At 45.0% G+C, this 24,600-nt stretch overlaps 3 protein-coding genes across 3 annotated transcripts; 1 reads left to right on the top strand and 2 right to left on the bottom strand.

Moving 5' to 3' along the window:
* Positions 1-14,617: 14,617 nt before the first annotated feature.
* On the bottom strand, positions 14,618-15,434 carry rps29 (ribosomal protein S29). The gene is made up of 3 exons (XM_089021574.1): positions 15,308-15,434; positions 14,833-14,932; positions 14,618-14,727 (listed from the first exon to the last, which is right to left on the bottom strand). Exons 1-3 carry the CDS (start codon positions 15,367-15,369, stop codon positions 14,719-14,721), a joined length of 171 nt encoding a protein of 56 aa, XP_088877700.1. The 5' UTR covers positions 15,370-15,434; the 3' UTR covers positions 14,618-14,718.
* Positions 15,435-15,659: 225 nt separating this feature from the next.
* Positions 15,660-18,818, top strand: mgat2 (alpha-1,6-mannosyl-glycoprotein 2-beta-N-acetylglucosaminyltransferase). Its single transcript, XM_089021571.1, has 2 exons — positions 15,660-15,839; positions 17,079-18,818. The coding sequence occupies exon 2, from the start codon at positions 17,270-17,272 to the stop codon at positions 18,665-18,667; it is 1,398 nt and encodes a 465-aa protein (XP_088877697.1). The 5' UTR covers positions 15,660-15,839; positions 17,079-17,269; the 3' UTR covers positions 18,668-18,818.
* A 451-nt stretch (positions 18,819-19,269) lies between these two features.
* On the bottom strand, positions 19,270-24,487 carry wdr20b (WD repeat domain 20b). Its single transcript, XM_089021570.1, has 4 exons — positions 24,209-24,487; positions 23,246-23,428; positions 21,713-23,140; positions 19,270-20,460 (listed from the first exon to the last, which is right to left on the bottom strand). The coding sequence occupies exons 1-4, from the start codon at positions 24,455-24,457 to the stop codon at positions 20,404-20,406; spliced, it is 1,917 nt and encodes a 638-aa protein (XP_088877696.1). The 5' UTR covers positions 24,458-24,487; the 3' UTR covers positions 19,270-20,403.
* Positions 24,488-24,600: the final 113 nt, after the last annotated feature.

The following is a 24,600-nucleotide window of genomic DNA, read 5'->3' as shown; positions in this document are numbered from 1 at the left end:
ATTCGGGAATTGAAAATATGATGTCGAGCGCGATTCCCGAATTTGTTTTGTTCAGGTTTTGGTTTTTTTTCATGCTTAGGTGCCAATGAAGCGCTGGCCATGGCCTCCGGCAATATTTTTCCCTTCCACAAGGGGCAGAATTTCCATTTTTTCCATCTTAGCACTTTGTTCCAGCTTCAGCTATTGTTAGAGCGCTATATAAACCAATATGTATGTATTGCATTGTGTTTTGGACGGCCGCCCTCATCTCAAGCTCATAACACCAGACCCATATAACTTGCGAATTAACTCTTTTTTTCTGATGAAAGAAGAGAGTCTTGGGTTTCTTACGTTGCATTGAATGTAGGTCCTGGAATTCGAGTGACAATGACAAAAACCCTGGCACTGGCGTGGACGCATTTTTACACAGGTCTGGCAGTGAATACGTTAAATCAACAATTGCGATCGAGTGTTTTGATTGACAGCCGCACAGAAGCATGATGCATCTCTGTCTCCAAGTATCAGTTGGGCCATCTCCTTCAAACAAATTCCTTGGCAGAGGTAGCATATGCGTCTCTCTTCAGTCCCATCCTCTGATGGGCGTGGGGAGAGGGGAGAGGGTGGGTGGGTTCATTCGTCACCGCGACGTGCTATGCGGCAGCTGCTGCTCAAGTCGGCGGCCGACCTCAGACGATAATTAGAGCATCCGCGCCATGCAGGGGAGATTCATTCCAATTAGGCCAAGTCATTATCACCCCTCCCCATCCACTCCCTCCTCCCTAAAGGCATCGCTAAATTTTACTTACCGATGTCTGCCGGCTGACAATGGGTCTCGCTCCGTCACACGGATGGATGCGTGCGGCAAGATTGAGAAAAACTTTGCCCGTTCAAACCCATATTCAACCATGCAGAACATACTGACAGCCCCCCCCCCCCCCCCCCCCCCCCCCCCCCCCCCCGACCTCCTAAGGGTCATAGAGGTGACACGTTTGGGGAAAATGCTTTGAATATAAAATATGTATTCTTTATACTCTTCAAAAAGAAAGTAATGTGTTGAAATGCTAATGTATGGACTTTTGTGTTCTGTAATTTGCTCGATAAATAAAGCTGCTCCCTCCCCCTCGGTCGCGAATTGTTAAGCATGATCAAAACTGTGATGCTAACGTGTTCCGGCAGCGCGTCATTGATGTTAACACAAACCTGTTCGGCCTTCTGGCGGACTGTCGACACCGGAAGGCGCCGTTATTGTCGCATTTCTCCTTCCCTGGGGTTGGGCTCATCTTGACATTTCCCGTTTAGGGGCTTGCCGGGGCGGGGTCACGCTCGGCCGCCTGTCGTGGCAGAATGAGAGTGATAAAGGGATTAAGGGTTTTTTTTTTTTTGTTTTATGTTTACTGGAATTACACTGACGTTTGACTGTCTGCCCCCCGCGCACATAAAATTCCCACAACAGCGAGCGCAAATACAACTTTGGAGGAATAAGGTGGGTCATTGAGATGCAAAAGTCGACATTCGCTGGCAAACACGGAAGTGGGGGGCAGGAGTCATCAGAGTACTCGATTGCAGGGTCAAAGGTGATTTTTATTTTTTTACTCAATTGCCATTGCCAAATGGATGTCAATCCTACGTTATTTAAGAAACACAGTCCTGCCCAAATGAGCGAACGGGGGGGGGGGGGGGGGGGGGGGGGTTCATGGAATCAGCCTCAAATATTTGGCTTCTGGCAAATGTGGAGGGGGGGGCGTCAAACAGAGTCATTACTTCCATGTATGTGTTTGCATGCAAACAAGGAACTTGTTTGTACTCCTGGAACATGAGTTTTGATTTGATTTTTTTTTTTTTTTGGGGGGGGGGGGTTTGGTTGTAAACACACACACACACACACACACACACACACACACACAATGACAAACACCATGGATGACAAATCAAAAGCGAGGGGAGAATGGAAAACAAAAAGCGCACCGGCACCAAATGTTCCACAGCTTGCCCATAAATCCATGAAGCATTAATTGGTCTGATTATTCTTCCCCTTCCATCACAGCCTGGAAGACTTAAAGTCGTCTTCAGGCAGCAGGCGTGGGACACCCTGAATTGGTTGAGAGCGAAATAAGGACAAATTGAATCTGTGTGCACATTTTTTTAAACTGTATTTAGTTATTTGTTTATTACTTTTTTTGGGGAGTAAAAGAGCGGACACTGTTTGTTAATAAAAGTCCCCAAGCAGATTGCTTGAAAGTACAGGCTGTCGACGACGCGTGCTACTAAAGCATCTAAGTAGAGCTTCTACATCAGTGAGAATGTTTGCACGCAACCGCCCGTGTGCCGTGCGAGGTCACCGTGCGACAAAAAAAAAAAAAAAAAAAAAAAGTCCATATGCAGCAGAGTCCTGTCTGTCTGTACTCAGCTGCCGAGCTGCTCGGGTTAGCGTCACCGGCGCTGCCGTTTCCAAGGTGATCCTCCCTGCGGCAGATGGCGGCGTTGTGCTCCGCAGAGGTGACTAATAGCCCATTAGGCCCAAGACCGAATGACAAACCTGGCTCGTCTCCCCTTCACTATGGTGTCGTCTCCGGAGCAGATTGGGAAGGTGTTACGATCACCTTTAAACGTGCGAAGTAAAGACAACATGGAGTCAAATAAGGACAAATTGTATTTGTGTGCGTGATTTTGGGGTAAACATCGTGGCGGGGGGGGGGGGGGGGGGGGGCAAGACTAAAAAGCCTTTAGAAAAGCAACGTAGCGAATTTACTCATTTACTGGCATTCACAAATTTATTCGGAAATTGAAAATATGTCGTAGAGCCCCATTCCCGAATTTGTTCGGGTTTGTTTTTTCTTGGTTGGATGCCGAAAAAGCGCTGGCCATGGCCTCTAGTAATGTTTTTTTCCTTTCACAAGGGGGCAGCGTTTCCCTTTATTCCATGTTAGCACTTTGTTCCAGCTTCAGCTGTTGTTAAAGCGCCATATAAATCAATCTGTGTTGTATTTTGTATAGCCGCCCCAATTTCATGCTGATATAACTCCAGATCCATATAATTTAGGAATTAACTTTAAGACATGCTAAGGTGTCTTATGTTGCATTAAATGTTTATGCAGTCCTAAAACTCAATATACTGTTGGTCCGGGAATTCAAGTGACAATGACAAAAACCCTGGCACTAGAGTGGACACATTTTTGCACGTCTGGCAGTGAATGAGTTAAAAATATCATCACGAGTGTTAAAATACCCCCAATGTAAATGCGACAGGGAATTTTCATGAGCTGTTTTCCATTTTTTTAGGGGGGGGGCTGTCTTGTCTTTCCTTTTTAAATGGACAATGAACAAAGTGAGTCCCTTAAATGTCACCGCCTGCTCCCCAGCCCGAGATGACCGCCGCCGTGTCATTTCGGGCTCAGATGAGGGCAAACGCAATCCTGACACGCACGGCTCGCTTCATCTCTCTCTCACACACACACACGCACACACACGCTCCTGCCCCCAAAAAAAAAAACTACTTTTCTCAACATGCTGCTCGGCCGTCTCGCCTGCTGCATCAGTCACGCCTACCGGCGCCCTCTCCTCACAACCGGTCAATAGATATCATGTTGTCGGTATGAACGACCCTAAAAAGTCAGAAAATGACCCTAAAATTGACCCTACAAAGTCAGTGAGGGAGCAACAGAAAGCGATTTTCCAGAACAAAGATATGGGAGTTGGGTCGCTTTTGGTTGGCTTGTTGTATCATTTTGTGGCTTGTTTGCTTTGCTGAGTGGTTTGGTCGACAACTTCGGCTGGTCGCTCGCTTCTTTTTACGGTCGCTTGAGGAGTTATCAATCGGTCTTTGGATTCAATGCATCTGCTTTGTGAATTGTTTGTTTTCTTCTCCCTTTTCTTCCCATGCATACGGGAGTCAAGTCAACGACTGAAGTGCTTTGCTTTTTTTGTTCACATTTTTTTTTTGTAGGAGGGGAAAGGTGCAGACAAAGCCCGCGGCCTAAACAACCGCAGCTCCGATATTCATACAAAGTGTGCACAAACAATGCCTGTGGCGCCCCGGCACACATACACAGCGACTGCCCAGAGTGTTTAATAGTCAAGGACTCGCAGCCCATTTAGTGCAGCGCACTTTGCCTGAGCCGCTCTGCGTTCCATCTATTGATTAGCAGCCCCCCGGCGTTCACTCCCCAGTTGGCTCGACTGATCAACACGAGGGTGATTTGTCACCACGTTGCCGTCATGGGTCTTGAAATGTCTAAAATCAACCTTTTGGATTGTCTGGATGTGGATGAAGCGCTGAACATCACTGCGACTCCAGTCGACTTGTTTTTTTACACCACTTACTGCGCCGAATAACAACTCTCGACTGTCATTTTCTCGTCAAAAAGTTCTTGTCACTTTGCCCACGCTGATGTCAATCGCGCATTTGAGACCCCCCACCGCGCTACGTCATGGCTTCCAGGTACTTAAACACTTTTGGAGCTATTTGAGACTTGGTCTTGTCCTTCCTGTCAATCATCTGACCACAACTTCGGACGTGTTCACCTGTCGGTCGATTTGCCGTGAGAGCCACTTTCGTCACTAGCGTCAATCATCAACGCCGACTCGTCACCTCGGTGTCAAGATTGTTTGACATGCCATTATGCTGCTTCGTCCGTTTGTACCCCCTCCTCCTCCCCCGAAAACAATCTGTGGGTCAAACTACCTGTCGTGAAGCGCAGTCACCTACGAATTTTTAAAAGCTTTCAACTGTAAGCCTATGACGACCGAGGTCGGATGATGGCGGATCATTGCAGCGAAGGAGCTGCAGTCCTGAACGTTAGTGGGGGATAAGATTCTCTGGCACGCAGGCAGAATATTGGATTTAGCCCCCCCCCCCCCCTCCTCGCCCACACGTTCCCCCTGCCTCGCTTGCCCAAAGTCAATAAAAGGCCAGGCCATTAAAGAGAATATATATGCTTTATTTGAAGAGCAGCACTACTGTGGCTCTTTTATTGTTGACACTATTGCACTCACACACACACACACACGCTAGCGCAATGAGTCTTACGCAGAAGTCGACACTAATAGAGATACAGCTCAGTTCAAATGGATTACAAAAAAAAGAAATAAATAAAATAAAAATGAATGTACCCCACTTCTCGTCGGGCTTTCGCGCTACGCCGGCTTCTCGTCTATGATATCGAATTCCCAGAGGTTATTTTCTTTTTTGCCTGCGAGTCAAAGGCAGCGCTTTCTTTCGCTGAGAGGGCAAAAGAAAAGAAAAATCACGAGCGACTAGAGATTGAACAAACTATATCACAGTTTTTTTGTAATTTATTACAGCTGCTGACATGAGATTCGCGGCAGTAAAAGCGCAAGCAATTACCATCAACTACATACGGGTGGATATGACACAATAATTCAGAATCGGATGTTGTGTGCGACTGAGCGTTTTTGGGAACACTCCTCAAAGTGAAACGTTTGGACGCCGTCGTGATTTGATTGGTCGCTAGATTGGTTGGTCAGGTATAACAATTTATGCAGCAATCGTTTTATTGATTGGATGGCCGGGCGCTTTGCCATCATTAACTCATTCACTGCCCTTCAAAAATTTATTCGGGAATTGAAAATATGACGTAGAGCACCATTCCCGAATTTCTTCTGCTTTTTTTTTCTTGTTTGGGTGCCGATACAGTGCTGGCCAGCTGTTGTTAAAGCTGTATATAAACCAATGTATATCTATTGCATTGTATTTTGGACAGCTACCCTCATTTCAAGCTCATACAACTCCAGACCTATATCATTTAGGAATTAATTCGTTTTTTCCGGATCAAAGAAGAGAGTGTAACGTTTCTTACACTGCATTGAATGTTTATGTAGTCCTAAAACTCAATATTCTGTGTGTCCTTCAATTCGAGTGACAATGACAACCCTGGCACTGTGGACACATTTTTGCTCTGACAGTGAATGAGTTAAGCCCTGAAATAATCTTTCCAAAACAGATTCAAAGTATTCACCGATGAGCGACTCGTCCGTCACGATGAATCGGCTCTCCTGTTTTTTACGGTTATTCCAACCCCGACAAATACGCCACAAATCTGTAACTGGCACGTCGCACTGATTGGTATTCGTGCGAAGGACGCGCGGGAGGTAATGTGTGAAAATGTCACATTTTAGATCCATCTGATAATGCGTACACACACAAATCCAGGTGTGTAAATCCTTGTGAGATGATTCATATTTTCGCTTCGCAAGCCAGTTAATGAGTTTATTTATGAAGCAAATGAAGAGCCGGCAGAGTGGTTGGTGGCGACAGGGCGAACAGGTGGAGCGATGTGCGGCTGCCCAGCGTCTTAAACAGTTTTAAGACGCGGATTTCATCGCTAGGCCTTCAGTAGTGCTACGTCTGAATCAATCCAGATTGAAAAAAATGTGGTGTAATTTACTACAAGTCCACTAGAGGGTACTATTAATGATGTTCATCCTTTCTTCAAAAGTCTGTTTGCAACCAAATCCATTTCTTCTCCTTCAGCGATTGCAGGTTGACAAAACCGCTATTAAATCAACAAAATATATTTGCTTCAGCAGCTCGCTACCGATACAGTGTGCTAGCTCTGACCAGTATGCTCTTCTCACTATTGGCTTGTGATCAGAACAGTTTTCGCAAACTACGATTGACCAGTGAGAAGCCAATCATAGTTTACGAAAACCGATGTTGACCAGCACCTTCAAGAAGTTGGTATCCCTTTTGATCTGCAAACTCGAAATCTGATTGGCTCGAGCAAGAGTTTGATCGACAAATTTGATGCTCCAGGAACTGATTGTGAAATCATGGACAAAATATAATTCACAGTCTGTGATTCAGATATTTTTAGGCCAGCAGAGAAGGCATTGCAGGCCTTGACGGTCCGCCACTGGTCTTAACGATTTCCCAGAAAGGGCGGGACAGGTTCGACGGCTCTCGATTCCGAAGAAAAGTTTTTCCAGAAAGCCAACAATCAGCCGCCGGTGAACTCTGCAGACAACATCATTTGTATGTCGCCGAGCGGCGGTGCGGCCACGCGTGAATTTGCCGCCGCCCGGGACGCGCTTGTTTATCTTGTGACAAATGACCAATAAATAAAATTGTAGCGCTAAGGAGATGAGCAATGGCGGAAGACACGAAAGCTGCGGATCGCCGTATTTCTTCTCGTTGTGATGTATTATGCGGCAAAAAATAAATAAAGGATGGTAATTGCTTTAAATGCATTGCTCGCAACATTGATTATGACTGCAATTGCAGACATGATCAACACCAGTTACGTAAGAAAACTAACGTCCCCGCCCGGTTTATCCCTTTAAGTGCAACATGGCCGTTTCTGCGGATCTGTCTTCACGCAGTGCAACCGGAGCAGCCAGTCAGCACTCCTGCCTGCAAGCGCAGTGAGAGTAAGCTGTAAATTGGTCCACACTGTATATGACTGTCTTCGGGGACCTCCATCCATCAGGCAGTGGATGAGGCAGGGGTTGGGGGCAGGTGGGGAATAAGCACTCTTTACTGTCTCCTTGACGAATACACACGTGTAAGCCGCTGTGGCTCCAAATTGGTACACGTGAAAAAAAAGCTAGTCAAGGATGTGGTTGAATTGTACAACCATTAGATGGTGCTATGCTGAAGGGAATACAGCACAATGCAGCTTGTACAACCGCTCTTGAAACTGGAATGCTTTTAGATCACATATATCAGTGGTGGGCCATCATGGCCTTCTCTGCTGGCCTAAAAATATCTGAATCACGGACTGATATTAATTAGATTTTGTCCGTGTAGTAATATCACACCACTCTTGCAGGTGATTGATTCAGACGTAGGACTAATGAAGGCCTAGGAGTGACATGCACAGACCGCCACTGGTGTATATATATATATATATTTAGTTATATTACTCACGTCATCATTTTGCAACTGCACAAACCTTCTTTTTTCATTGACCAAGAAGTAAGCGTGACTGCACCGCATATGTAAATGAAGCCTCTTGAAGTTGCGCTCGGCCGAGTGGAAGCTTATCGTTCTGCTTGTCCTCCCTATAATAATGACCCCAATTAAGCATTCCACTCAGCTCTGTGATTGAGCCGTTGTTATCTCCGCTGCCTTCAACAACAACGCGGGCCTTCTCTTCTCATCCGTCAACTTCATTAGCAAACATGGACACGGTCCGGCATCGCGCTCAAAAATGCCCAATTGGATCACCATACGCGCTCCGAGTGGATCTCCGACGTAGCACTCTGATTTTATTTTTTTATTTATTTATTTGTTTTCATGTACACGTCTGTTGTAATGTTCTTGCAATTGGGTAAGAAGTTGAGGATCAAATTTCTTACCTCTTAACCAGACAACAAAAGGTGCTCGCACTGTGATAGAGTAGGTTGTCATTTCAACCTTTATGGCAAATATTTTTTTTCAAGAAAGAAAAGCAAGCTCAGCACAGGAAGACCAACATTTCAGATACCCCCCCCCCCCCCCACACACACACCAAATACACGTTCCTTCCCCTCCAGCAAATAATAGAACAATTCTTTTTTTTTATCCCGTATGATTGAGACTGACATATTGAAAGTGAAAAGAATCAGGTGGGGATCTCTCATGTGCGCGCATAAAATAAATCAATAAGGTCATTATAAAACAACAAGGGACTTGGCAAGTCAAATGAAGACGTAGGATGTCATCACATTAGCCTCCGTGCACGAGAACAACAGAAGCGAGTGGAAGCACAACAGAAATATTGCTAAACATACAAATCATTTCTCTCAAGTAGCCAATTGATTTGAAACGATTCCCCGGAAGCAATGCGGTCTCCTACCTTGTTGTTGTCGGCGAGTTTGATCGATTCCAAACGATGTCCCACCCGAGGCCCGTGGGGAAATCACTGATGACTTCTAGTGGACCTGTCGATCAAATTGTTAGGAATCAATCATCTGGTTCGGTGAAGGAATCTTGTTGATTCGGGTAAAGTGGAGACAGGTCGTGGCAATTGAGGTTTAAGGACAAGATCCAGCACGGCCAAATAATTTGACCCCGACAGTGTAGAACAAATATCAACAGTACCCCAAAAAAAGAAAATGAACATGAAAAAAGATGTTTGCCATTGAGACCCAAAATATAATTATTTCTTAACTTGTTTTTTTCATATTTGTTAATAAAATAATAAAAGAAGAAAAAATGGCCCCAAATCCCGCATACAATAAATAAAACCCTCAAATTAACTCATTCACTGCCATTCCCGAATTTACTCGGGAATTAAAAATATGACGTGGAGTGCCATTCTCGAATTTGTTCTTTTTTTTTCTTGTGGGGGGTGCCTATAAAGCGCTGGTCAGCGCTTTATAGGCAATGATTATCCCTCTCACGAGGGGTCAGCATTTGCCTTTTGTATAGCCGCCCCCATTTCAAGACCACATAACTCCATACCCATAACTGAGAAATTAACTCTTTATCTGATGAAAAAACAGTCTAATGTTTCCTACCCTGCATTGAAAGTTTATGCAGTTCTAAAACTCAATATTTTGTGAGTCCTGCAATTTGAGTGAAAATGATAAAAAACCCTGGCACTGGAATTAACACATTTTTTGCACATCGTCTTGCAGTCAATGAGTTAATGTAGGCCGAAAATGCATAACACAGGGAGGAATGTTTATGTATTAATTTATTTGTTATTTATTATTTTTGTGTATGTGTGAATGTGTAAGCGCTTTGTTCCAGCATCAGCTGTCGGTAAAGCACAATATAAATAAATATGTATGCATTGTATTTGGTACAGCCACCCCATTTCAAGCTCATATAAGTCCACACCCACATAATTTAGGAATTAACTATTTTTTCTGATTAAAAGAGTAATGTTTCTCACGCTGTATTGAATGTTTATGTAGTCCTAAAAGCCATAATTCTGTGGATCCTGCCATTTCAGTGAAAAAGACAAAAACCCTGGCACTGTGGATACATTTTTGCACATCGCCGGGCAGTGAATGAGTTAATGAATGCATATACACAAAGAAAGACAAAAAGCAAGATGCAATTGATACGCTGTCAAAATCAAAAGGTAAAAAAATGACATTAATCTTTTTTAATAACCTGCCAACATCCACTTAATGGAACAAACTATTTTTTTTTCTTTTGATGTAAGCGGAAGTGCACTTTGCAGTGTGTGTAAGTGCGTGCGCGTTAGGAAGGTTAATCAAGTCTATGTTCTTTGGCCCGATGCGCACACACACATCACCACGGGCATGCAAACACACACGCGGCGCTTGTGTGTGAACCTAGCGGGAGGGGGATGGTGGGGGCGGGGGGCTGTAGCTGTCAGGACAAATCACGGTAAAACTCTCCGGAAGCTTCTGCCTGACCCTGCTCGAAGAAGAAGTGGAAGATAGTGAGCCCACCGACAGCGGTGGGGGGGGGGAGCAAGGAGCCCTTTTTACGTTTTTTTTTTGTGAAGAACTACATAGTTCATATGTCGGGCCATTTGCTGACCATGTGCAGGGGGGTCCGGAGGGGGCTCATTTGGCAGCAAAAGAGGGTGCCGTGGGCGCTCTCCGGCGGCTTTGAGTTGCGGTCCACGGCGACACGCAGAAACGCTCCCTGGGCTGAACCACAAATAGATGCGCTGACATTCTGTTGTCGTTTTATTAATTCATAAATGTCAGACGGGATCACGCGGAAGGCTCAGGGACTTGCGGCCGTGTTTACAGGGCCGGCCCCTTGGCCGCAGGGCCGCTGGGGGCCACTGAAACTAAGCGGCGCATCCATTTGTCCTACATGGGCACACCTGGTGGTTGTCTACTTGGGGGTGGGCGAGGAGCGGGACGAAACCAAACTTGTTTTAAGGTATCGGGTTGTCGTGTAGGCCGCTGATGTCAGCCACCGATAATTGACAGATGACATGAGAAAGTCACTTTTCCTGACAGCACACACACACATACGTGCACACAAACAATAATAAATTAAAAATAAATGAATACATAAACATTCCTCCCAATGTGATGCATTTTCTGCTTTCATTAACTCATTCACTGCCAGACGAGGTGCAAAAATGTATCCACTCCAGTGCCAGGGTTTTTGTCATTGTCACTGAAATTGCACAACCCACAGAATATTGAGTTTGAGGACTACATAAACTTTCAATGTAGTGTAAGAAATCTGAGACTCTCTTTTTTCATCAGAAAAAAAAGAGTAATTTCCGAAGGTATATGGGTCTGTAGTTATGAGCTTCGAATGAGGGTGGCTGTCCAAAATATAATACAATCCATACATATTGATTTATATAGTGCTTTAACAACAGCTGAAGCTGGAACAAAGCGCCAACATGGATAAAAGGCAAATGCTGCACCCACGTGGAAGGGTAAAACATTGTCAGTGGTCTGACTAGCGCTTTATCTGCACCGATTCCCCCCACAACAAAAACCAAAACCCGAACAAATTCCTATCAAATTCCTGAATACATTCGGGAATGGCAGTAAATGAGAAAATAAAAATATTAATAATAATAATAATAATACATTTCCTATATAAGCGCCTTTCAAAACTCTTAACGACACTTAAAGGACAACCAAGGCCCCCGGACAAGTTGTGTCCATAATTTGTAAAATCGCTTCAAATGACTTCTACTGAGTGTATTTTACAAAGATTCCACCGCATATAGCTATATTTCACGTTTTAAGACTCGCGCTGAATATTTAGGAAGTCTTGTTTTTGAGTTGGTGACGAGTCCCGACGTCACGTCACGGAAGGAGCGCCCCTGACCGAGAAAGGACACACAATGCATTTTGCGGAACTTTATTTGGTCTGAAAACTTCGTGTTGATGGCCAGATTAGAAAGAAAACACAAATAATGCGATGGTGAATCGTGTGTTGCACCGAGACAACTATTTGATATTCGCTGACAAAAATTCCCAGGAGACAAATGAGCCCATTTCCACGGAGCTTTGTCGCCATCTTTTTGCATGCTACATTTCTGTACAGATGCCTCAAAATGAAACGGAATAAATTATTTAATCGATTGCTAACATGTATGCGTTCCTCTTCAGAACTATTTGAATCAGATTCACAACTGGATGAGTAACAAGAAAACATGTTCTCCGAATCTGAAGCCATTGTTTTGATTCTCGAGCGAGGTCTTGGCGTGACACCACGAACAAGGGGGCGGGACCTTCTGAAACTGGCCACTTCCGGGTTCAATTTGAAGTAGTTTTTAGACACTAAGTCATTTTTATTGTTGTTTTGCATTTGACTAAAAATATCACCCTGTGTGTTTTGGGTATTTTAGATGCTATAAGACGTTTTTCTGATGTCAGTTAGGAAACAAAAAAGTCGTGTCGGTTGTCCTTTAACATTCATTGTCAGGTGTAGAAAAACAGGCGACGGCTCTATTTCAACGACATTATACAAGTTTCTCTTTTCAGAAAGCGACAACAGCGGGAGAAAGTACGCTGACCACACTCTAGAGCTTTTTCCCCCCCTGTCTTCAATATCCCACGAGAGGAAAATGGTCCTCCCATGATGACAGATTTAATGGCAGACATTTTATGAGACACTGGTCAGCCTGTACGCATGCCGACTGTGATGATTACTAATGGCGCTGATGGTACAAAGTGTAAAATGAACACTTGTGGCATCTTTCAGGGTGATACTTTTGTTATATGTGGTGTGTATTTTGGAGCTAAAGAAAAAAAATAGTGCAAAATGTATTGGGGAAAATAAGCCTCGATTATTTCATAGTGACAAGTGTATGCTGTGAGACTTTTAACAAATCATTGCTGAATAAAGATATTCAGTTCAGCAGTGAAGACACGTCCACGGTATACTTATTGCCAAAAAGTGTCGACGACTAATACTGTGTCGGCTTATTGTCATGCTGAAAGTTAATGTTCCTTTTTAGTATCACTAAAACGCTGCATTGACCGTATGGCGCACAAAATGGTGTTTGATGCAGTTAAAAATAAATTAATAAATAAAAATAAAACCAGCAACCTGCTGAAATGTTGACGATTTCCGCCTGGATTGATCACGGCGAGGCAATGCTGCCGCCTAGCGGCTTAAATGGGACTAAACATCTTCGCCTTGTTTGGTTTTATAAATCGTTCAAGAATTGAGATTGTTATCTCCACAAAAAAATATCAGAAAGAGTAAACATGCGTCATTTCTGACACGTGTGTAGTCAGATATGCAACAAATTGTTTTAAATATTGCAATATTAACGTAACAAGCACGGTAAAATAATTAGATGCTGAATATCGGCATTTTTCCACATTGATATTGCAATTACATCAGATGTCCAATACAATGCAAAACAATATGGATTCGTTCACAATGAAAAATGTTACAATTGGAATGATTAATCTCTGGCATTTCTGTATTACGTGAATTATAGTGTTACTTTTTTTGCTCAAGATAAAGTGTTGTCTCTGTTCGTCGCTATGTATGGGTGTCTTAAACACATTTCGTGAAATAAACAATTTTCTTCGGGTAATGATTGCAAAGCGGTTGCATTGAATGACACGTTATACTCAAGCTGAAAACAATCTTTAAAAATGTGAAAACTGTCGACTTGCCTTCGGTTTGTGCGCTTTTTCCTCGTTCATTTCTGCTGGCGTTTTCGTTCCCTTTCTTCACTTGTCGACACTTGCAAATAAACAGTTGCAGATTTTCAACGTTGGAAGACAGCGTGGGGGTAATTTCTAAAACATAATGCTTTAACAATTGCAAAATATACGTTTCTTTGCTCTATAACGTTAGGAATTTCATCTTGGTTTTTTTGGTGCCCGATAAAGCCACTGTAAGACTGTTAAAAGATAAATTAAATTGAACCTCGTTAATTCCTGAACAGACCACCTTGAAATTGCCAGTTTGCCATTTTTTTACTTTGACCAAGAGATGGCGCTGGTGTTTTCCCGTCCTGTCGCGTCCCAAACCACTCTGCAGAATTCGGTGCACGCTTTGATTGTTTGTCAAGTAATTAAAACACAAAAAGACGCGAAACGGAGACACTTACGTTCGGCTGAGGTTTTGGTGCATAACCGGAATCATTGATGGCCGCCGTATTCAATCTCCTCCAGCTGCAAGACACCTGGTCCAAATGAGCAGCTCATCAATTCAGCCGTGAAGCAGGACTCAAACTGTCCAGATGAACTGGGTCGTCTGGACAGCCTTGAGTCAAGGCTCTTAACTTTAACCATAAATATAAAACGATACTGCTCACGCTTCAAATGTGGCAAATTTGTGGGTTTAAAACCCGTGAATTTGAAAAATGTATATGCATATTAAAAGCATCAAGCAGAGTGGGGGTTTTTGGTCTTAAGTGTGTTGTGAAGCAGGGTACATAGTTGATTGATGGGTTTTCACTGAGCCATGACAGGTGTGTGTGAGGACGTTGATCCAATATGGTGATGCTCTGCTCAGCCAGGAACTGTTGTGATACTCCGGAGATCACATCACGGGGAGCGACAAATACTGCTGTCGCAAATCAGGATCTCTATTTTTCGACATTTTGGCCCAGATTGAAGCTGTGCTAATTTTGTGAACGATAAAACCAATACCCAATTATAAAAATCTGTTTCTTTTTAACTACACCATGAATGCAGATCCTCAAACCCATAGCCTCTGTTGTGACAAGTCAAATTCATAAACATTCTAATCATTGAATACAACACAGCATTTCAATTGGGAAAAACAAAATTTATTTGCAGGTTGGGTATTGAATAACCAATTCATCCAGCCTTCCAGGCCATAGTTGGCAGACGTCTTTGCACTGACTTTTAATCCAGCTGCGGAGGAGGAAAGGAGAGATATAATCAACATTGGCAACAGAAACTGACAATCACATACAAAAAACAAACATTTACACGAATTGAAAAGATGATGCTACTTGCCTTAACGAAGCCGATGTCTTTGGCGTACTGCCGGAAGCACTGGCGGCACATGTTGAGTCCGTATTTACGAATCAGGCCGTGTCTGTTCGAGCAAACTCGGCTGTTGGAAACAAGTGGAATTTTATTGCTGGTCCAACAACTGACTTAGGCAGTCGGATGGGGTTTTACACAAACATGCTAATGTAAATTTCTGTGAGAATTTGTTTCCTCGATCTTATTTTTCACACATGGATGCGTGTTTCAAATTAAATTGTATGCATAGATCGCCACCTCTTAAGCTCTGTTACGTTTTAAATGTGATTTTGAGATAAGACGATGCATTGGGCATCCATTCCGCCGCCATGTTGTACCGAAGAGTCTCCATGCGGTGCGCATTTGATGGCAATTTTCGACATACAAGGGACGGGGAAACCATGCTAAACTATTATCAGACCAGAATTAAGAACATGCGTGGCAAAATGGTAAACACACAAACCATGATCGTGATCCCTGTCCAAATTTTCTGGGGTGACTCCAATAGAGCTGTTGGTGTCCCATCTTGTCTCTTTTCGCTCGATCGTAAGAAAGAAAGACAGCAGTCTGCGCATGTGCAAATGAAAATTTCCGCATCCGGTTTCATTTTGCCTTCAGGTTGGGCGCCACCAAGTGGCTGGAGGACCGTATACACGTGCAACATCAAAATAGGAGAAAACGATGTAAATTAAACACAATGACTGTTATTTGTAATTGTCCCAATAAAAACAATTCCTTTCAAATAAATATATGACTAACCAGCAATGGTTTCTCTCAGAGTGCTTTGCAATTCGTGTTATTCGTATTACTGTGTGGCGAGCGCCGTGTACTGAGGGAATGGGCGAAGTGCGACGGTACTCAAATAGGACATTTTCCCATCACGAGCAGTTCGCTGCTTCTTCCATGCAGCTCATCGGGAGGGATAGAGCGAAAATGGGACACGGACGAACCGACGTTTTTCTCATGAATTGAACGTTCGTGCGCTGTGACTTCAGGTAACTGGCCTGATCAACGCGGGCGTGGCATGTATTTTTCGGACGGTACTGTTTTGAAGGACGGGGTTGCTAGCCGTTGCTAACTTAGTGCTAGCGTGCTGCGGTTTACTGTCAAATTTACTACGATTGCAGAGATAACATTTTTGGACGTCAGTGGAATTGTTTGCATTTTGATATATTGCTTTACTTGTTCAATATGTAAAGGTAAAAGTGGGTGTCAAGGAGAAATGAAAATAAAACAATACAGGTGGTGGCATGACAAATGCCCTCTGGTTGGCTATTAAATCATATAATTATATGAATTGAGAAGCAGTTTTGTGTTCAAGTAAAGTGAAATTGGTTTGCTGTTTAGTTTTTTTTTTATTCGAGTCAAATGACAAAAATGCCACCCAAAATCTAACTATGACCAAATCAGCCTAACCGGTCGATCAAATTATATGCATCTCACGAGCGAATATGTGCTGGGAATTGGGGTTTGCAGAGTTGTTCTGCATGAACTAGTTACCAATAAATATCAAATGCGAACTTTTCACATCGTGGGTAAAATTAGGCTCTTGGATGCGAACACCCGCAGAACGCTTGTCATGAAACATTTTTGTCAATTAGAATTATCAATCTGAGGCAACAGTGAAACCGTGATGTTTCTATTCTATGTGCATATTGCACCATTTAGAAACAATTATACTGAAAGCGTGCATGTAAATAGCACAGGTATGTTGATGCAGTAAAGCGACATATATCAATATGCTTTTCTTATACTTTTTTCACCCCCCCTCACCCACTTGCACTATGCATTTAGTTTTTCCCATTTAAAATTGCTGATGTGGACTGCAAATTTCCCCATTGTGGGACTGTTGCGGCACACGCGTGTATGATTTTGAAGTGCGCCTTTCAACACTTTCATGTCTTTCAATTCCGTGATCTCCTTGATGTGCGTCTCACCCTGACGCATATCACAGGCTTGACAATGGTATAAAAGCAGCTGTCGTGGGACAGAGAGATTGGGCGAACCACGGGGCACAATCATCTCAGACTCACGCCGGGCGTCGGACGGACATCACGGCACGACTTGCTCAACTCCACGCCACGATCAAGCTCTGCGCGTCACCTACCTGGGAGATCTGACAACGAACCCACTTACAAATAAAGAGAAACATCAAACTCTTTAGGACTATTAAGGGCTTTCTGATTCTGATATATGACGGTTCATACCTAATTTTGTTTCGATTTGCGTTTCAGACAATTCATGCCAAGGAGAACATCGCTGCTTCCCAGCAATTGTCATGCTGTCTTGGCTTTTCTCCACCCGTCAGTGGAGCAGGATCCATGTTTCCAGCCATTAGCCTCCCTGCAGCTTTTCCATCCTCACAACCACCCGCCTACATTCTGTTTTCTTTCCCATCCTCCCTCCAAAAGTCCGATCCCCTGCAATGAGATTCCGGATCTACAAAAGAAAGGTGATGATACTGACTGTGGTGGTTGTCATCTGCGGGCTGGCGTTGTGGACCAGCGCGAGGCAGAAAAAGATGGAGCCGTTCCCAAAGGAAGCGGAGATTGAGGCGCGAGCGAAGAGAAGTAGTGGTGTTAGCACGAGCCGAATTAACCTCGCCAACCACGTCCGGTTGCAAGCCACGGTCGCCGTGAGCCGGGCTCCCGTCGCGCCGCTGAACCAGACGCGCCTGGAACGACCAAAGGACAAAGAACACAAAGCCAATCCAAATGTAGATAACACGACGCTGCTATACCGCGGCATCGTTTTTCAGCTCAATTTTGATCAAACGATAAGAAACCTGGAGAAGTTTAAAGCGGTGCGGCAGAAGGACGACCTGGTAGTGGTGGTCCAGGTCCACAACCGTCCAGATTACTTGCAGCTGCTGGTGGACAGCTTGCGCGGGGCCAGAGGCGTGGAAAGCATCCTGCTAATATTCAGCCACGACTACTGGTCCCCTGAGATTAACAAAGTGGTGAACTCTGTGGACTTCTGCCAGGTCCTGCAGATCTTCTTCCCATTCAGCATCCAGCTGTACCCGCAGGAGTTTCCCGGCAACGACCCGAGGGACTGTCCGAGGGACATTTCCAAAAAAGAGGCCTTAAAGTCAGGGTGCATCAACGCGGAGTACCCGGACTCGTTCGGGCACTACCGCGAGGCCAAGTTCTCCCAGACCAAACATCACTGGTGGTGGAAGTTACACTTTACATGGGATCGAGTGCACGTCATCCGGGATCATGGCGGTCTGGTGCTTCTGATCGAGGAGGACCACTTCCTGTCCCCGGATTTTATCCACATGCTGAAGCTGATGTCGGCGCTAAAACCAGAGCAGTGTGGCGACTGCGACATCCTGTCACTGGGGAGCTACAGTCATATCGCCTACTCCAGTAAAACCAACAAGGTGGAAGTGAAGGCCTGGAAGTCTACCGAGCACAACATGGGCATGGCGATGAGTCGGGACACTTACCAGAAGCTGCTCGGCTGCACCGACACCTTCTGCACCTACGACGACTACAACTGGGATTGGTCCCTGCAGCACTTGACCGTGTCCTGCCTGCCGTCCTTCTGGAAGGTGATGGCCAGCGAGGCGCCTCGGGTCTTCCACGCTGGCGACTGCGGCATGCATCACAAGAACACGGCCTGCATGCCGGCCAGCCAGAAGACAAAGATCGAGAACATCCTGCAGAGCGGCAGCAACCAGCTATTTCCTAAGAATCTCTTGATCACCAAGCGGCTGCCGTCCAACGGGGCCGGAGGCGTGGCCCCGCATGTTAAGAACGGGGGTTGGGGGGACATCAGGGATCACGAACTCTGTAAGAGTTATGTGCGATTACAGTGACCTGAAATTGCTTCTGTATCATATCGTCTCTTTTTGCATCTTTAACAAAAAAGGCCTTTGAAATCTAAAAATGTGTGTGGACTTATTGCCTGTTTCACAATACCGTTCCCCGATCCCCTACATAAAAATACAATAAAGTTGAATGATGGGATTTTTGTATGTGTAGGCTCTAAGTTGTACAAGATGAAATTGTTTCTTTAGCTGTCATCTGTACATTTTTGAAGGTGTCAGATGTTTTATGCCTGGCTCTGATTGGCCCATTAGCTCTGGCATCACCTTAGCGCACGGACCGATCGGAGCAGAGGTCTGGCACCGCCACCTCTGTCCATTAGGGATGTATATAGAGCCGGAGTTACCAGCACAACTTTAGTTGGCTGACGAAGCTCTTCGGATGACGAGCGAAATGTCTGATACCTTCAAAGAAATACAGATGGATGAAGAAACCTTTTCACCCTTGGGATTTTTGCCTAATGACAGAACAACATTTCTTCATGGTTACATCGGATTTGTCTGTCTTGCACCGGCTTAGCACCTAGAGATGTCGACATATTTTTGGGGAGAGAAAAATATAGACAAGTGTTATGGTTAAAGTCTTTCAAACATTTTAATAGGCGTCACATGGAGGAAAAAGGCTGCCACTGATCAAAACCTCACAGTCTCTCTACCTGGTGGTAGATTGAAAAAAAAAGAAAAATCCTCACATACTCTTGCGTGAATCAAACAGTGTAGCTTCTAGAAAAAAAAAAAATCAATCATCATTATCATCCGCCCGCACTAAAGAGAAGTCGTTAGCTTGAGAGTCGCTTCACACAATAGGCTAGCGCGCGATTCCGCCATTTTCACCTGAGCTCGGCATGGTGGTTGAACGAAAGCGTTCGCCACTTGCCGTTAAGATAAAAGCATCTTCTATATTACAACGCCAAACGCGGTAAAAAAAATCTCTTTGTACAACGGAAAAGGAGGGTAGGGGGGAATCTGCATATTCAAAATTGATTTTAGATTTTCTCTATTAGAAATAGGCTCTATTTTTTGTCCTATAAAAAGGCTCTTTCAACTGTTAATCATCTCAATAAATCAATGAAATCCAATATTTACATATAATACAGAGCCCACGTGGAAAACAATATTAAAATTAACAATAGGTATAAAGTTTATCTTCTATTTAATACAACACCACCCCCAAAAAAAGTATACCTGCCCGCCTTTGGGGGGAAAAAAACTGTGCAAACATTGTTTTCCGAAATAATAAAATTAACATGATTGCAGCATCCAACGTGGGAGACAAAGGGTGCCGACGAGCCAAGTGCTTTCAAAATCTGTTTTGTGTCCTTCTGCTGGGATTAAAAAAAACACGCACACACACGCATATGCACGCACACACACACACACACACAGCAGGGAGGAATTTGTGCAAATACACTTTGTGTGATTTAAGGAAGTCGTACCTCCATTAGTGGAGGATATGCAGCCACTTAAAAATATTGATCCCTTTTCGAGGCCCACCGCATAAAATAATGAAACGGGCATACGACAGGAGGCTTGATAAGAGCCACCGTCGTTATAAACAGTGAACCAGTCAGCCCTTCCGGAAAAAAAACAAAACAAAAACAACCTTAAAGCTCCTTGCGCTTTTGTCAAATAGCACCCATTTCACTGCAGACTCGAGGTTCCGTCGCACATTATGGATTGATCGTCACCCACTATCTCTTTGAATGGCGAAAGGGTCGGAGGGGGGGTTATACTACGGTTCCACTGGGCGAGTTGGTGGCGTTGTTTTGTGACGATAGCAGTCCCTGCGGAGACAAAATACAAATATAATAAAAATATAATACAAAATTATCTTGAGAAATTATGTGTGTGGTCAGGAAATAGGAAAAAAATAATAATTTGTAAGACCCCAAATACTCTTGAGAGAAATGCTTTTTTGTAGTAAAAACGGTAGCTCACTACTGAAAGAAAAGATGTGAGTCCTCAAAATTTTTGTTCAAAGAGCCACCTAAAAAATATATATATATATAATAATAATAATAATAATAAACAGCACTTTCCAGGTGCCACTGTTGTTGCTAACTGTAGCAATTTTGCAAAACTGACCCAATTGCAGCATTTTCTGATGAATGAATTTCACAGAAGCATTTGTATTTAACGCTACAATATAAACTCATCTTGTGTGTGGTTTTAACTCATTATCTGCCAGACGTGCAAAAAATGTGTCCACTACAGTGCCAGGGTTTTTGTCATTGTCACTCGAATTCCGGGATTATGTAGTTTTAGGACTACATAAATATTGAATTCAGTGAAAGAAACCTTAGTCCAAGGGTGTCAGAGTCATTTTTTACCGCGGGCCGCATTGTAGTTATGGTTTGCTCTCAAGGGCCGTTGTGAATTTTGGGAAACCATTAGATTGTTTAATCCCCTCCACATATTACATAGAGAGCGCACAACAAATTAATGAATAACTAGTTTTCAAATCTGAAGTCAAGAATAATCACTGTTATTGTGGTTTACATCCAAAAATATGAAATTTTGGTTAGGATTTTAGCAAACATCATGGAATCTCACAAGTTTGATTTGCTATCGCGGGCCGAATAAAAATGATGTAGCGGTCCGGATTTGGCCCCTGGGCCTTAACTTTGACACCTGTGCCTTAGACTATTTTCTTAAAGTTAAAGTTATTCCTAAGTGATATTGGTCTGGAGTTATCTGAGCTTGAAATGGGGGGTACAAAATACAATCGATCCATCCGTCCATTATCCATCCAGTTTTAGGAATACAATACAATACAATACATACATATTCATTCATGTGGTGCTTTAACAACAGCTGAAGCTGTAACAAAACGCTAACATGGACAAAAGGCAAATTCTGCCCTCTCGTGGAAGGGAAAAAAAATTGCCAGAGGTCTGACGAATGCTTTATCAGCAAAAATATACATATGCAGCGCTTGCTTTTGCCAGTGAGAAGTAGGTACTTTTCGACACTTTGTCATCGTTCCACTTCCCCCCTCAAAGAGCTCGCGAAAGAAAGTTGTCAGCTATCACTCACCACTTTCCCAGGCCTGGCCCACGTGCAAACGAAGCCCTCCTGGCAAGCGGTGACCAGGCAGTCGTCCAGGAAGATCAACACCGTCAACCTCTCGTGGGCGATCTTCTTGCACACCAGCGGCTCCAGCAGCGGCACCTCCTCCATGCGCGGGCACATCAACGTGCCCAACGTCTTGGCGTTGTCGCCTTTGGCGCCGATTGTCGGCGAGGCGCCCAGCTGGCTGAGCTTGTCGCCGCTCTTGCTGCCGATATGGCCGGCGCTGTGCATGCGCTTGTGCTCCTTTTCCGAGCGCTCCTTTCGAGTCTCGTGCAGCGATAGCGTGGCAAATTTGCCCACGCCGGCGGCGATCAGTGCGCTGTCGAGGATGCCGCCGCCGCCGCTTTTAAAGGGTGCGGCGGTGGAGGCGGCGGTACTACTGGTGCTGCTGCTGCTCCCCGTGTGACTGTTTGGGGTGCTTCCTCCGCCGCCGGCCGGGGTGCAAGCCTGCGGTAAGCTGTTGGAGCGAGGCAGCGTCCCCTGGAGGGAGTTTGGCGTGTTGCCGCCGGTGCTGCTATTGCTAACGCTGTCTTTGCCGTTGGTGCTGGAAGTGAAAATAATATTGGCTGCGGTTGTCGGCGAACCTGCGGCGTTCATGACATTAGTGTGAGTCCTCGTCCGAGACAATGGTAGATGAGGGAAGAGAATGTCCTCAGTGAGATCCCATAAACACAACTGCGTATCCTGGCCAACGGACCCGAATCGGTACGTCACGCTAACGGGCTGACTGTCCGTCGAGTTTCTCTTGGAAAGTCGGGAATGGGCGCTGTTGGACCGATCCCTTCCTGCGGTAAAGTGAATATGCTCGTAGAAGTCCTCGTCACTGCCGCTAAACTCGGCGTGGGGTTCGCCACCAACGCCGTCTTCCACGCTGGTGGTGCAGTGGTCGAAGGCCACCACGCTCACCCACGACTTGTGTCCATGACCCCGCGCAATCACCCTGCAGTCCGAGAACGACCACACCGTCACCAGGTCGTCCTCCCCGCCGGCCACGATGTAACGCCCGTCGGGGCTCCAGCACACGCAAAGCAAACCGCCAAAGTAGCTCTTCATGGTGCCGTGCAGCTCGGCGGCGTCGAAGCCGAACACTCGCAGGTAGCCGTCCTGGCTGGCGCACGCCAGGAACTTACCATCCGGGGAGAAGGCAAACTCGTTGAGCGCGCCGTCGCCCACCGTCCAGCGCAGTAAAGGGTTGCGGCCCGACTTGCTCTTGCAGGTGTGAACGGCATAGTTGTCCCCTTGCTTGAGGAGCTGGTAATTGGGCGCCGCCGTGCCGCACGTGTTATCTACATTGTATAGGTACATGGCTCCGCTTGAATGGGCCACTAAAAAGAGGCTCTCGGAACCGGGGACCCAGCGCACGCACGTCACGCGAGACTTGTCGATCAGTCTCTGGAAAAGGAAAAGATACCAAACAATTTATCCAACACATTTTTGGCATTGCATGTAACTACACCACACCATGCCCTGCAAGCTTTTCATTGGACGATAACGCACCTCTTCATTGAAGAGCTTGCTCGTCTCTTTCTTGATCGGGTCAATGAGCTGCACTTGGCCCGCCGAGAAGCCCACCAACAGTGAGACGCTCTCGGCGGTGGCCGTGAGCGGGTTGAAGTCGTGGCACGTGGGCTGCGTGCCTTTGTATAAACGCTTGTCGATGGGCTTGCTCAGGTCGGCGGCCTGAAAACCACGAGAGAATTAACATTTTAATTTTTTATCGACTCTTCTTGTCATCATTCGGAAATAAGGAATTAAGTGACAAAGCAACCCACGACATGACTTATATTTTGTCTGTCTTTGTGGTGTCATATTTTCTTGGTGTTCTCACATCCTTTTTTGTTGTTGTTTTGACTTCAAGATGGCGCCGCAAGAGTGGCTGCCTTTCCAGCAGCTCATGTATTTTGTTTTTCCACTTCTTTCATTCCTTTCATCTTCCTTTCATAACTGCTATGAAATGTAAATTTCTCCACTGCGAGACTAATAAAGGTAAATATGTCAGTTAGATTTCATTTGTTTTAAGAGCAGGGGTGCTGTATTATGTTGAGACTGCTATGGAGGCAAAACTTCATATTTTTTACCGCACACATGAGATATCATGAATGCAGCGTGACGTCACGACATCCACCATTTTCAATGTTGACCTTTACGTGAAGAGCAACCACCTGACATTTTTGCAATTGCGTCATGCTGTCATCTCATTCCTGCATGCACGTCAAATATAAACAAAGCATTTGCGGCATGGCGGTCACTCAGAACTTTTGAGAAGGTCCTGCAGAGAGACGAACTCATTTTAAGTGTTAAACAACTGTGGCGATTATATTAGCTGGAGTTGCTTATATTAGCGCCACGGAGCCTTTTCCAAACAACAGCCGGGTCGATAGTGAGGGTGTACGGCAGACGTCGACCGGTCACGGTTGCTACTCAGCCAAAGCGTTCAATGATGCTGTCAACGTTGTTTACCTTCCTTACACCTTTGTAGATATAAAAGTAAAGCTCCCGGCCCACATTGAAGCAGATCCTGTCGCCATTGCCCGACTGGTCGTTGACGTTTACGAGGGAGACCCTTACTGGGTTGGACCCTTGAGAGTTGAAGGGTACTCGATTAGGGCGGCTGTACTCTGAGTGCGTGAGGAGCTTGTAGACGCCTTCTCTGGTGGTGAATTGTGTTTTAATTTCGTTCGACTCCTTCCCTCCTCCCTCCGCCGCCATCTTGAAAATCGCCGCTCATCCTTGTCAAAGGCCCCGGATGTTGCCGACTACGCATGTGCATTTCAGACTAGTGGTCATGCGCACTGGGGGGTCGCTACAAGTCACGTGAGACGGATGAGGAAAAATAAACAATTACCAGGTGA

The sequence above is a fragment of the Hippocampus bargibanti genome, linkage group LG19 (assembly GCF_051943395.1).
Source record: "Hippocampus bargibanti isolate YZ-2025 linkage group LG19, ASM5194339v1, whole genome shotgun sequence".
NCBI classification, from domain to species: Eukaryota; Metazoa; Chordata; class Actinopteri; order Syngnathiformes; family Syngnathidae; genus Hippocampus; species Hippocampus bargibanti.
The sequence above is the reverse complement of the archived record's forward strand: the minus strand, read 5'-3'. Positions and strand labels throughout refer to the sequence as shown.